We start from the raw sequence: 15,016 nt of genomic DNA on the forward strand, positions 1-15,016 counted from the left end.
TAGAAATGATAAGTGCCCCCTATTTAGCTGAAAGATATTATGCTGCAACTTTTTTAAAGATGACTCCACAGTTTTGACTCTAAGCTGAATCTAGAAAAAAAGAGCAATTGAATATTGTAAGATGTGTTTTCTTTTGTTCATCTCTTCCAAATAACTAAATTCTTATTGCTATATAAGCAAAAGGAATTAAGCCAAACAGAAGCAAAAAGACAAGGGGGATCCCTGGGTGGCTCAGCAGTTTAGCTCCTGCCTTTGGCCCAGGGCGTGATCCTGGAGTCGCAGGATCGAGTCCCGTGTTGGGCTCCCTGCATGGAGCCTGCTTCTCCCTCTGCCTGTGTCTCTGCCTCTCTCTCTCTCTCTCATGAATAAATAAATAAAATCTTAAAAAAAGACAAGGTATGTACATGTGTATACACACACATGAACACACATATCTACTGTGCCATACACCATTTCAGGAAGTTGTATAAAAACATGAGAAGAAAGTTGAAAAATAAACAGGAAGACCATAGATTACAATGAAGGTAACCATATATACAAATGCAGGCAAATTTCCAAGCTGGGCTATTTGAATGTTTCATTCAGAGTCACATTATTGTCAGAAAAATACTAAAATTCTTCTGGTAATACCCCTTGGAGACAGATCCACAAGTCCGGAAAAGTTGAATATTTTCATCCCTTCTTATCAGTGTAGGTGAAGATTTCATCTTTTCTTTAAACAAAACCAAACTCTTACTACAGTCACTACTACTACGGATTTCTAAAGTATATAACATTTGATACTGGGATTTCTGCCACAATTTCATTAGAAAGTACAAAGGGTTTCTGTACTATTCACTTGGACTTTTCAACTATAAAGAAAAATGGAAATTTTATGACAGACTTATATTTCTAAAAATGTATTCCTTGGGATACTAATGGCCTAAGACAATGAATGGAGTGGGAGGATAAAAGGATTCTGTGGTCAAAAGAGTTGAATTGGGAAATGCTGCATTCTAGATCTCACTCTTAGAGACCCACAACACTATTGACGTAAAAGGTTCTGAGAAGTCCTGCAGTGAGCACAGCTGCTTAAATTTGCTTAACCAGTGTTCCCCAAATTTATTTGGCTATAGAATCCTTTTTTTCCAAGCAATAACCAAGGAGCCAGTGTTCCTCATAACAACTTATTTTAGGAAATGTGTAATAAATTGCCTTTGATTATCTATTTAAAAAGTAATTTTGTATGTACTTGTCCCAAAGAGGTAGTCTCTGGCAGAATTTGCTAAAGTCCCAAAATGAGTCCATGGTATTTCATGTCAGGAAAAAAAATCTAACTTGCTTAGACTAGCATTTACGCTATCTTTGGCAAGTTCAAGTCATTTCTAGAATTCGTGTTTTGATCTTTTTACTGCCTGTATGTTCTTAATCAAGTCCAAACACTCAATTCTAATGCCTGTGCAAATATAAAAAGTGAAGGTGACCCTCCAAGCCTTTGCTTTTCTTTCCAGTTTCACTGTAAGCTAAGAAAACCCTGTAGTTGTGAGCTGTACCTTCAAATATAAGAATACTAAACTCAAAAAAAAGAATACTAAACTCAGTTACCAGTATTTTATTAACTGCTACCACAAGCTGCATTTATATAATCCTATAATAAAATAATGAATGTTCTGCAATGTTACTCCAGAAGCAAAGTAGTGACTGGATATTATTTCATTCCCCTAACACCTCCCTAACATCCCTACTAAGTATATAGAACAAAACCCTGTAATTACTACTTTATCTGTTGGAGGTTAAGCAACGTTCCCCAAGTACCAACAGTCAGCAGGGACCAATTTGTTGTTGGACAGATACTTGTGCATATTACAACTATAGAAATTGTATCAGATAATCACCCTGAAATATGAACAAAAACAGGAAATTCCTTTACTAATAGCTTATTATTTAAGGAATTTTCTTCTTTTGAAATAATTCTGGAACATAATTTGCTAGAAATCTAAACTTGAAACAAAAAAAAAAATCAGATGGCATACTCGATAGCTTTTTGTGCATTTGGAAATTAAAAACAAAGCCTTAACAACTGCAATGAGGCATTCATTACTTTGTCCTTGTGTTAGACGAAACAAAATAAGTAAGCTACAATTAATTCTGGGTAAAGTGTGAATGTGAATGATAACACTGCCAGGCTGTGGCATCCCTTTCTTCCTAGGCTCTCCCCTCCATTGCAGGAGTACATAAAAGTGTAACAATACATGTAAGATGACATCAACAATTCTTACAAAGCCTAACAGAGAAGACACAGTGTTATTAAGGAAATTATACATTGTGGTAAGCCATTGACTTTTGGGCATCCATTTTCAAGTTATACAAAATAAGCTGGCCTTTGAAGGAAGACACTTTAAAACACTTATGGCAAAATACAATGTAATCACAGTATTTTATATTTTGATAAAATGTGGCAATAAAATTTTACCAGGGATAAGGCAAATGTTGAAGAGAAGGAAAAATCTGATGTGAAAGGAGTCAAGAATGTTAACAATTTAGTAAAGCAAAGGAGTTAAAGTATCAGGTTCAAGTTTCATAAGTTTTTTTTTCTTTTAACGTAGAAGCAGAGGTAACAAAAATTGGTCTTCACCTGGTAAGTGTGTACTCCCTGAGTCCTGAATGCAAGTTCATGGCAGAAAAAGTACCTATGCATCCACGCAATCTTTTGTCTCGACCAATCTTCCATGTTACAAACAGTGGGCTGTAACGGGAGATAAAAATAAGGTCAATCCATCAATTCAACTCAAGACAGTTATTTATTGAATATTTATCATATGCATGGTTAGGTACCTGAGACATAAAGGATTACATGACAGGCCCCCAAGGGGCTGGGTCTAGCCCAATGGGACTGCATTTAACAATAATTATATCTGGAATGTACTGAGTGTATTCTATATGTTAGGCAGCATGATAAATGTTTTAAACAAATTATATTAATCCTCATCAACAACCCTAAGAGGCTGAGTAATTCTATTACAAACACTCCTATTTTACAGATGAGGCAGTCCCACAGTTTATATATAGTGAAATAATAACTACAACCTGGACAAAGCCATAACCAGCATGGCCCAACAGCTTGAGTCCTCATTTAAACTTCACGTTATTGATTGATTTGTTAAGTCTAGTTTAGAAAAAAAAAAAACCAACCCCCAAATTTCAACAAATACTGAATATTATGTATTATGAATGGTGCTACAGGAAATACAAGATTGCCTAAAACATCGTCAGAGTGCTCTAGGAGCCAGTACAGAAGGCAGGCATGTTCATGATTAACCAACACAGGCAAAAGAAAATAAGTGCTATAAACTATGTCTAAGATGCCATGAATGAAGCCACAGGGATAGAAGAAAATTTCAATTGAGTTTGATTCCCTTCAGCTTGACCTAGAAAAATAAGTAGAGTTTGGAAAGGTAAAGGGCAAGAGCAAACATTAACAAAGTAAGACTCTGAAACCACAAAAATTATTATAATTTTTAGGGAAAAGTATGGCCAACAAATACAATCTCTCAAGCATCAAATACGATGGCGTCAAGAAAGTTCTGTAGTTTTAAATGAAGTTTAACATAGTAGGTATTTTGGATCCTGTAGCAAACCAGTGACAGCCTCAATTAATGGTTGAGTCTAGAAACAATTCTAGTTAGAAGCAACTTTATATGTCAGTTTGTATGAGATAAATTAATTTACACATTTTAGCACATTGTGTAAAAAAGATAAATACCCTAGAGTTGGGGGTGGTTCATGTTAATGTGAGTATTCACAGTATTATGGGTATAATATAGTACATTTCTGCTTTCTATAAATTTAAATTTTAATTTTAGGGGGACATACCATATGTTATGTATTTCTAATAATATGCTGTTGAGTTGGAGAACACATTCTGTATTTAAAGTAGTCTCTAGTCAGTCCTCAGCAGTTGGGTGAGAAGATCCTGTTCAACTACTTCAATCACCCATCTCAAACATTTAAATAATGCCAAATTCTGACAGGTGGTCACAAAGACAGACAGGTTCCCAAATAAATAATGTGTACAAACCAGGAGCAGTGCTAAGAGTTACCTTCTTCCAAGAAACAAATGTCCAGATGCATTAAAAAAATGACTAAAGTATAAGGCCAAATGATTGTCAATGTTAGTATTCAAGTGTTGGATGACCTACATTAAAATTATGAAGATAAAAAGCAAAAGGAAAGTTTGAGGTTTTCTGCTTCTACATCATATGAACCTAAACACCTTATAACTTGAGACAAGATACTGATGCTCCACTTGGAGCATTTCTCTAATTGCTCTTGACTAAGAATTATTAGGAAGACAAGAATTAGACATATAACTCGTGTTAATACTACTGTCTTTAATGATGAATTTCACCTCTTTATTTTTCATTTTGTAATTTGGAAGAGTCAATGTCAGCAACAATTCTGTGGACAGTAAGATGCCACTCTTCTCCCATAACAGCACTGATACAAATCCTATCTCCATAATATGTCTCTTGGCCGATTCAGAACAAAGTGAATCACACTATAACATATATATACTAACATGTCTTTAAAATACCATGATGGCTTTTTGATGACCTGGAACTAAATAGTGTATTCTCTTCCTCAGTGACTTGAGTGAGAAACCTAAAAGTGTGAGTGAATTAATTTCCCATCAAGACCTCTAGAGATGAAAGTCATTTAAAAGTGCTCTACCTGGGGATCCCTGGGTGGCGCAGCGGTTTGGCGCCTGCCTTTGGCCCAGGGCGCGATCCTGGAGACCCGGGATCAAATCCCACGTCAGGCTCCCGGTGCATGGAGCCTGCTTCTCCCTCTGCCTGTGTCTCTGCCTCTCTCTCTCTCTCTCTCTGTATGACTATTATAAATAAATAATAAAATAAAATTAAAAAAAAAAGTGCTCTACCTGGGTGCCTGAGTGGCTCCATTGCCTGGGTGGCTCCATCGGTTAAGCATCTGCCTTCAGCTCAGGTCATGATTCCAGGGTCCTGGGAAAGAGCCCTGCATGACACTTCCTGCTCAGTGGGGAGTCTGCTTCTCTCTCTCTCTCCCTCCCGCTGTCCCTCCCCACCACTTGTTCTCTCTCTCTCTCAAATAAATAAAAATTTTTAAAAAGTGCTTTACTTTCAGTTATCTTATTTATCCCACTAAAATATATGTGTACATCATTCTTCCATAATCCTGCCTATTCAAGCAAACATTCAAAACGTGTAGGGTAAATAGAAAAAGAATACAAATTAACCACTATATTATGGAATATGTTGGAGGGCATTCAAAACACAGAGTAGGGAAAATGATATACAGTTTCTTATAATGCTTGCTATCACTGATGAAAGGATGATGAATTCGAGGATTAGAGTGCTAGAGGATAAGCTGCATTTTGCCAGGCAGGCTGGGAGAAAAGATACCCCATAATAAGCAAGGGCATGGGGATGTAAAAGGACATAGCACTTTCAGAGAACATAAAGTAGTATGATAATCTTGATAACTTGCTGTGGTCTCTTGCAGATTTAACATTCTCTGAATCTTAGGAACTGTTGAACATTTGTTCTCAGGAGCCCTCATAACAGGTAAAGCAGATGCAGAGTTGTCTACACTCTCCCTGTTCCTTACCTGCCCCTGACAACACACGCTTTGGGGGTTGGTATTGCGGGGAAATATCTGTGTCAAAGATGGGAGAGATTGCTACTTGACAACCTCACTGTGTGTAGAGCAGATGCCTGAAGATGGAAGAGATTAGACTTTTAGGAGACAGAATACAACTATGCCTTCACAATATGGGGCTCTAATTTCTCATTTACAAATGCTCATCCAGCGTACATTATCAAGAACACATATGTGTTCTGTGTTCGAACAAAACACAAACAGACTCATAGATACAGAGAACAAATGGATGGTTGCTGGGGGGGGGGAGGGGGATGAATCAAGTCAGTGAAGGGGATTAAGAGATACAAGGCTATGTTACGACAGCTTAGGGAATGTAGTCTATAATATTGTAACAACTTAGTATGGTGACAGATGGTAACCAGACCTAATTGTGGTAGCCATTTCAGAAATGTATGTAAATACTGAATTACTATGTTGTACACCTGAAACTAATACAATATTATATGTTGATTATTCTTCAACAAAAGAATTTAGAAAAAAAATTTTTAAAGAACACATATATGGAATTGAAAAAAACAAAATACCTACAAGCAACATGTCATGGGGGAAAGAACTTGAGAAAAGAAGCATTTTAAAGTACACTGAAACAGAATAAACATCAATCACTGAGCACAAAAAAATTGTATCTGGTGTGTGATAACTACTTTGTACAGGACAATGACTATGGGAACATTCAATATATATGACCTAAAAATAGCAACAATGCACAGAGGAAAGAAATAGGCAATTTCATCCCCAAATGTGTTATTAAAATGTGTATAAGTTCTCAAAAGGACTTATGAGATCTATGTAATCAGAGATAGATCAAAGTAGAAAAAAGGGATTTGAGCCTGTTGAGAGGAGCTGCTTAGTGACAAGGAACTCTGGAAAAGAGTTCATAGTAAGACAAAGATTGAATGTTTTTGGAAAATGCTTTTACCATATGGTTTGAAGCCACCTACATACACTGAAAAAAAACTACTACAAGCTATAAAGGGGCTCAAAATGAAATGAAATATTAATGGAAATGTTTATCTGAGAGTAACCAGACATAACTTTTTAAAGCATTTTCCTACTTGTGAACATTTTGTACCACTACGTTCTAAGAAACCTTTGGAGGAAAGTAAACTCTCCATTTTTCCAAGTCTGTAGACAGGAACAGGAAGTAACCACCTAATCTAGGTGAATCCTCTCTGCCAACTGGCAGCCAATACCATCAGGTCAATAGTACTAGCTCTCAGAGAAACGTAGTTGGAGGGATTCAGCAAAAGTACAGAAAAGCAACTTAAATATGAGCAGAATATTCTCAAGCCCAAGTGGCAATGCCACTGCCTATGCCCCTTTTTTTTAGATTTTTATTTATTTATTAGAGAGAGAGTGCACAAGTAGGCAGAGAAGCAGGCAGAGGGAGAAGGAGAGGAGGGCTCCCTGCTGGCTGAGTGGGACTCAATCCCAGGACCCCAGGATCATGACCTGAGCTGAAGGCAGACGTTTAACCCACTGAGCCACCCAGGCGCCCCACTACATCCCTCTTTTGAGACTACTGATGCAGACCAGAACAGATTAGACACATATTTGTGGGAGAGGGGTACAACTATGAAAAAGGCGTATTCACAAAGAATATTTTACCATAAATCCTGTCTCCCCTCCATACCACAGCAGAAATAGGTTAAATAGGTTGAATATTTGCTCTTCTTTAGAATGAGATTTGTAGCGGGTAATGTTAATAGGATGATATCAATCCCTACCAATATAATGCTAATTACTATAAATGGGTATTCACCAAGGTTATTAATATTACACATATATATGGGAAGAGAGAAGCTACCTAGCATGGTTCTTTTCTTTTGCCATCAAATAATGATGGCTTTTTAATGATGCTCAGGTTCTTCTGCTACTTAACTCAGTTATCCAACTAAATTACTCATAACATCCAACTCAATACTGTAATTCCCCAGGATCTAGGAGCTCAGAGAAAAACAGAAATGGTAGAGTATTCTTTCCACCACAAGGTTAAAACATTTCACTTCCTGTTTCAATACAAAGAAGTTACCTACCTCATTTACAAATCACAGAATCTCCACATTCCATTTGTAAAAATGTACTCAATGTGGTTAAATCCTTTATTAGTCTATTTGGGTTACCATAACACAATACACAGACCAGGTGGCTTAAACAACAAAAATGTATTTTCTCACAATTCTGGAGACTGGCAAGGACAAGATCAAGGATCCAGTGGGGTTCTGTTTCTGGTGAGAGCTCTCCCTCTGGCTTGTAAGTGACTGCTTTGTAATCACTTGGCCTTTTCTCTGAGCATGCAGAGAGAATGAGCATGTGTATACAAACTTGCTAGCGGCTTTTCTTACAAAAACACTAATCCTATTGGATCAGGGACCCACCCTTATGACCTCATGTAACCTTAATTATCTCATTATAGGCCCTATCTTCAAATACCATCACAGTGGAGGTTAGAGTTTCAACATATTCATTTTGTGGGGCCATAATTCCATCCATAGCAAACCCCTAGCGAGAGTTTTAGCACATAGTTCATAATTTATATAATTACCTAAGATTGTTAGATGAAGGAAATTTTAGGAGATTATATATTTCCTCTTGATTTTACAGGTAAAAAATGAAAGTGATCCAGGGTGATTTAAGTGTAGAGTCACCTCACTAGCTAGTAATAAAACCTGGCTAGTTCTCCAAATCTTACTACCAATGTCATTCCCCGCCCCCCCGCCCCAAGTATAGGGAGATAAAAAATTGCGAGTAGCAAAGCTAGATGTTTTCTAAGATACCAGAGAATAGAAAATTCTTAGGAATACATAAATCTTATTCTCCACCTCCAAGGAAGAGAGAGAAAGATTAGCTAAGAAGATACCAGGACACACTGGAAATGGCTGGATCACCCTAGACACACTAAACCAACCTTGTAAGTATAAGCTTCTATACTATTCCTGTTGGAAGCCCACAGCAAAACCTATTTTATCTTTGATGGCCTCCCAACACCCTTTCTGACTCCCTCTCAACTCTCTTTCTTCACTTTTTTTCCTCTTGTCTAGCCAGCCTTCATCAAACTCAAGTGATCTAATAGCTACAAATTTGTGTCCAATCAAAATTCCCGCCAAATGAAAATTTCCACTTACCACCCCTTAACAATTATTTAGCTAGGTATTGATCTGTTGAGATATTATGTCAAGGTATTAAGTTAAGGTATTGAGCCTTAACTCTTCCAGGTAATCTGAAATTCAAATTAAGAAACCTTAAAGGGAGAACAATAGGAGGTGGTAAATGGGGCCAGGCACTGGGAGAAGGTAAGGTTCTTTTTTTTAAAATTTTTTTATTGGAGTTCAATTTGCCAACATTTAGCCTACACCCAGTGCTCATCCCGCCAAGTGCCCCCCTCAGTGCCCATCACCCAGTCACCCCAACCCCCCGCCCACCATCTTACACTTGTCTCATCCAACCAATCCTTTTCTGCAGATAAGGAAAATACACTAAATCACGATCACAGCCTCATATGACACTCCTCTCCCTCCAACTTTTGTAAATAGCCTGGATCCCATGGGGCTCAAGAAAATAAGGAGACACTATCCCTTTTTTAAAAAGATTTTATTTATTTATTCATAAGAGAGAGAGAGAGAGAGAGAGAGGCAGAGGAAGAAGTAGGCTCCCTGCGTGGAGCCTGATGCAGGACTTGATCCCAGGACCCCAGGATCACGACCTGAGCCAAAGGCAGATGCTCAACCACTGAGCCACTCAGGCACCCCAAGAAGACACTATTCAAACAGACAGCATGGGTTAGTATAGAAGACCACAAATATCTGGAAGTGGGAACCAGGAATTACCAAATTTTCAGTAGTTTTCTTTGCCTGGTGTTCCTAGAAATTCTATCATGCAACATTTTATTTGCCCTGCCCCCTGCCACCACCATTTTTAGCACCACCATAATGCTAATTTAACCGGCAAATGCCAAGGAAGATAGCCTAAAGTCTTACAGATGACTGGGAAGGTTGAATGATGTGTATGTGTATGTCTTATAAATCAAGTGTAATAACCACCAACATATAACCAGCCAAATCACAAGCATACTTTAAGGGATTAGCTTGGATTCTGCCAAATTTTGAACTGAAAAAACCATTTCTTCCTTTTAGCAAGACCAAATCAATGGTTTTCAGTAAACTTAAAAAAATTCAGTCTCAGACTTGATACATTGAGATAGCATAATTTTTATAGTCTTATTTTATTTCTTACAGCCCCGAATTAGATGAGAAAGCCTGCCTGTACTGGAAAAAAATACTATATTTAGACATATTTTCTAGTCTTAGCTTAGACTACAGTGAGTATTAAATTTAATATATGGTAGCATCTTAGGATAAAGCTCATAAAATAAGCTTTAAATGACAAAATGCCATAGATTTCCACAATGAAATAATTTATATTTGGAATACCTGTTCTGAAACAATTTGTTAAAAGATCTTTAAGGGCTGGGACTCAGCCTTTACTATGAAAAGAATTAATTATTTTAATATAAGAGAGACCAGGCCAAAAAAAAAAAAAAAACATTCTACTGAAGTCTTAAGTATTCAATAAGCACAACTAAGAGAGCTAGATTCAGAGCTTTTAGAATGCTTTGATTGAGCTGGTCAACTTTTATTTTTTTAATGCCCTTAAAAACTTTTATGGAACTGTGTTTGGTACCAAACGTCTTGTTCCACTTGACAATTCATATGCTGGATGGTTAGGGAATACTTAACACTTCAAACAATGAAGACAACTAAAAGTTTTTCTTTTTTCACATGTATCTTACCTCCCCACTAATGATCTATCTTCTCCACCATCTTGTCTTATCCTCAGAACCCACTCAGTGACCAGAAAGAGTAGACAGGAAATAAATAAGCTGAATGATTTAAACACTAATATAAAGAGAGCTATAAAGTTATCTAGCTTCTTCATTCTAGATTTCCATCTTTCTTGCTTCCCATTCCAAGGAGCTCCAATGTAATGAGCCAGGTTCATAAGACCTACAATAAATTTGTGATGTAGTCGTTTATGAAGTTTTCTGGGTTTAGAAAGGTAACTGTTTTGATTTTAAGGTCCTTGAATTGGATTACTTGCTCCTTTGAGAGAAAGGAGCTGGATACTCTCAGCTTTGTAGCAGGAATTCCCCAAACCCTTTGCATTTTAGGGGTTATAAGGAAAGGCAGGATCTAAGGACAAATCAGTCAACTGAGACCATGTTTTTATAACAGGGCTGCTTATGTTGCCTTTATCTTCCCCCACTCCCCACCCCTTTTACCTTTCAAAAAACAGTTCAACCTCTTAAGAACCGCTATTTTGAAATGCCCCAAGAGATTCAGGGGTTTTTTTCTAACACAGAACTGAATCCTCACCTCCAAAGTGTTTTTTAAAAATCACCTTTCTACTTCCCATTAAAGTATAACTTATATACTATAAAAGTACCCATTTTAAGTGTAAAATTCAATGAATTTTGGCAAACGTATACATACATGTAACCTAAAATGCAATCAAGTTATAGAACATTTCCATCACCCCAAAAAAGTTCCCTCGTGCCCCTTGGCAATATAAAGTCCCTCTCCATACTTCTGGACCCTGGCAAACACTAACTTGTTTTTAGTCTCGATAATTTTGTCTTTTCCAGAATTTCATATAAATGGAATCATCCTATATGCAGTCTTTTTTGTCTGGCTTCTTTCACTTAGCGTAATGCTTTTGATATTCATTCATGTGTTTTGTTCTTTTAATTGCTGAGTGGTATTCCACTGAACGGGATATACTAAAATTTGTTTCTTTACTCACTCATGTATGGATCTGAGTTGCTTACAGTTTGGGGCTATTATATATAAAGCTTCTATGATAATATTTACATTCAAGTTTTTAATGGGAATATAAGTTTTCATTCCTCTTAGAGAACCACCTACAAAGAGAATTGCTGAGCTATGAGTAGGTATATGTTTACCTTTAGGAGAAACTGCCAAACTATTTTCCAGTTGGCTGTAACAATTTCCAATAGCTGTACTGACTACATTCCTACCAGTATTGTATGAGTGTGCCAGTTGCTCCACATCCTCATCAACATTAGATTTTTTTTTTAATTCAAGTTAATGTGTAGGGATATCTCACTGTGGTTTTAATTTGCAGTTCTCTGATAACTAAGGATATTGAGTGACTCTTCAAGTGTTTATTATTCATGCACATATTTTCTTTTGGGAAGTGCTTGTTCAACTCATTTACTCATTTTTAAATTGGATTGTTTGTCTTCTTTCTACAGGAATTGGAGGTTTTTAAAAAGTATGTTCTGGATGCCAAGCTTTATCACAAATGTACATTGCAAATATATTTTACTAGTCTGTGGCTTGCCTTTTAATTTTCTTAATGTTATCTTTTGAAGAGCACATGTTTTAATTTCGAGGAAGTTTAATTTTATGAATTTTTGTTTTCTGGTTCATGTTTCATGTCGGATAGAGGAATCTTTATCCAAAGGTCATGGAAATTTTCTCTTATTGTCTTCTAGAAGTTTTGTATTTTTAGCTTTTACATTTAGGTTTATGGTCCATTATGAGTAATTCTTTGTGTATACCGTGAGGTTCATTCTTAAAATTTGTTAATATTTGGTGGTGGACTTTTGTGTGTATGAACATAAGGAATACTGATCTATGGTTTTCTTTTCTTCTAATATATTTGTCAATTTTTGATATCATGGTGATGCCAACCTCATAGAATGAGTGGGGAAGAATTCTATCCTCCTCTATTTTCTAAAAGTTTGATTTGATTTGTTCCTTAAATATTTGGTAGAATTCACAATGAAGTCACTAGAGCTTAGATTTTAATTATCGGATGATTTTTAATTATGAATTCAATTTATTTGATATAAGACTATTCAGATTTTCTAGTTCATTTTGAGTCAATGTTGGTAATTTGTGTCTTTTGAGGACTTCTTCCATTTCATCTAAGTTGTGGAATTTATCGGCCTAGACTTATTCACAATATTCTTTTGTCCTTTTCATGTCTGCAGGATCTATAGTGATGTCTATTGCATCCTTCCTAATATTAGTAAATTGTGCTAACTTGTAGCTTTTCTCTTTTTATCTGTATCGGTTTAGTTATAGGTTTATCAATTTTATTGATCTTTTCAAAGAGCTGGCTATTGGTTTCATTGATTTTTCTCTGTTGTTAGTTTTTTCTGTTATTGATTTCTACTCATAATATTTTCTTCCTCTTACTTGTGGTTGAATTTGTTCTTCATTTTCTTAAGGTGGCCTGTTATTTCATTTTAGATCTTCTTTAATTTAAAGCTATAAACTTCCCACTAAGCCCTGTATAAACTACATCCTATAAATTTTAATATGTTGTATTTTCTATTATCATTCAGTTGAATTTTTTTAAATAGGCTCCACACCCAGCATTAAGCCCAATTCAGGGCTTGAACTCACAACCCTGAGATCAAGACCTGAGCTGAGATCAAGAGTTGGATGCTTAATCATCTGAGCCACCGAGATGCCCCAGTTCAAAATATTTTCTAATTTCTTCTTTGACCCATGGTTTATTTAGGGTGTACTGTGTCATTTCCTAATATTTGAGAATTTCTGAGATATATTTTGTTATTCATTTCTCATTTAATTCCATTTTGTTCAGAAAATATACTTTGTATTATTTCCCTTCTTCTGAATATACTGAGGCTTGTTTTATGGCCCAGAATATGGTCTATTTTAGTGAATTTGAAAAGAAAATATATTCTGGTAGTGTTAGGTCCAGTGTTTCATAAATGTCAATTAGGTATAGTTGGTTAGGTATAGTAGTGTTGGTCAGATTTTCTATACCCTCACTGATTTTTTTTTTTTTTTGGTCTACTTACACTATTAATTACTGAGTTAAAAGTGTCAAAATATCCATCTCTAATTGTATATTTGTCTCTATCCTTTCCATTGTATCTGGTCTTTTTTTTTTTTCATGTTTTTTTGAGGCTTTGTCAGAAGCACACACATTTAGTATTGTTGTGTTCTTGATGAACTGACCACTTTACCATGATGAAATGTCCCTCCTTATCCCTGGTAATACTGTTTGTCTTGAAGTATAATCTGTCACATATTGACAAAGTCACTCTAGCTTTTTGATTAGTGTTTACATGACATATCTTTTTCCATTTGTTCATTTTTAACCTATCTAGTTCTTTAAAGTTAGTTTCTTATACATAGTACGTAGTTGGGTCTTACATTTTTATGTAGCCTCTTAATTGTATTTAGACTACTTATATTTAATGTAACTTTGATATGGTTGTGTTTAAGTCTATCACCTTTATATTTTATATTTGTTTTTACATTTCTTATCATTTCCTTGCTCTTCTTTTTCTGTCTTGTTCTGGATTAAATGAGTGTATTTTAGTATCCATTTTAATTGCCCTTATTAGCTTACTAGTTATGCCTTTCTTGGTGGTTATTCTACATTGTATATGATGCATCTCTAGCTTACTACAGTCTACATTCAAATAATATTACATCACTATACACATAACATAAGGGCCTTAGCAGCATGCTTCCATTTCATTCCTTCCATCCCTTGGGGCTATTGTCATATTTTCAGATCTACATACCTTATAAATTCCACAACAGATTATTAATTTTGCTTTAAACAATCACTTAGCTTTTAAAGAAATTTTAAAATGAGGGAAAAGTCTTGTATATTTACCCACACTTACCGCACTTATCTGGCACTCTTCATTACTCTGTAGAGATCCAAATTTCCATCTGGAATCATTTTCCTGCAGCCTGAAGAACTTCCCTTAATATTTCTTGTAGTTCAGGTCTGCTGGTGACAACTCTTTCAGTTTTTGTTTGTCTGAAAAAAATATATTTCACCTTCATTTCTTTTCGCTTTAATTTTGTATAGATATTTTCATTGGAGATAGGATTTCAGGTTGACAGTGCTTTTTTTTCTTTCAGCACTTTAAAGATGTCATTCCGCTGTCTTCTTGCTTGCATTATCCCTGATGAGATGTATATAATTTCTTATCTTTGCTCTTCTGTATGTATTGTGTTCTTTTTTTCCCTCTAGTTTCTTTTCAAATGCTCCCTCTACCAATGGTTTTCAGCAATTTGATTATAACAGCCTTAGTGTGGTTTCCTTTGTGGTTATTCCACTTAGAGGTCACTGAGCTTCTTGGCTCTATGGGTGTATAGTTTTCATCATAATTGAAAAATTTTAGCTATTATTTCTTCAACTGTTTTTATATCTATCCCTCTCCTTTCCTTCTTCACTTTTTTCCATTCTCCATTTTTAGATGGGATAATTTCAATTATTAGATCTTCAAATTCATTGATCTTTTTCTTCTGGAGTCTAA

The 15,016-nt window shown here is 35.8% G+C and overlaps 1 protein-coding gene across 1 annotated transcript in view; it reads right to left on the reverse strand.

The window, feature by feature from the left end:
* The window catches only part of AMMECR1 (AMMECR nuclear protein 1), a 116,603-nt gene that overhangs the window by 61,080 nt on the left and 40,507 nt on the right, over window positions 1–15,016 (reverse strand). Inside the window, exon 2 of the mRNA XM_026014871.2 lies at window positions 2,615–2,725. Coding sequence (XP_025870656.1) covers window positions 2,615–2,725 — 111 coding nt within the window. The remainder of the gene's footprint in view (window positions 1–2,614; window positions 2,726–15,016) is intronic.

The sequence above is a fragment of the Vulpes vulpes genome, chromosome X (assembly GCF_048418805.1).
Source record: "Vulpes vulpes isolate BD-2025 chromosome X, VulVul3, whole genome shotgun sequence".
In the NCBI taxonomy this organism is placed as follows: domain Eukaryota; kingdom Metazoa; phylum Chordata; class Mammalia; order Carnivora; family Canidae; genus Vulpes; species Vulpes vulpes.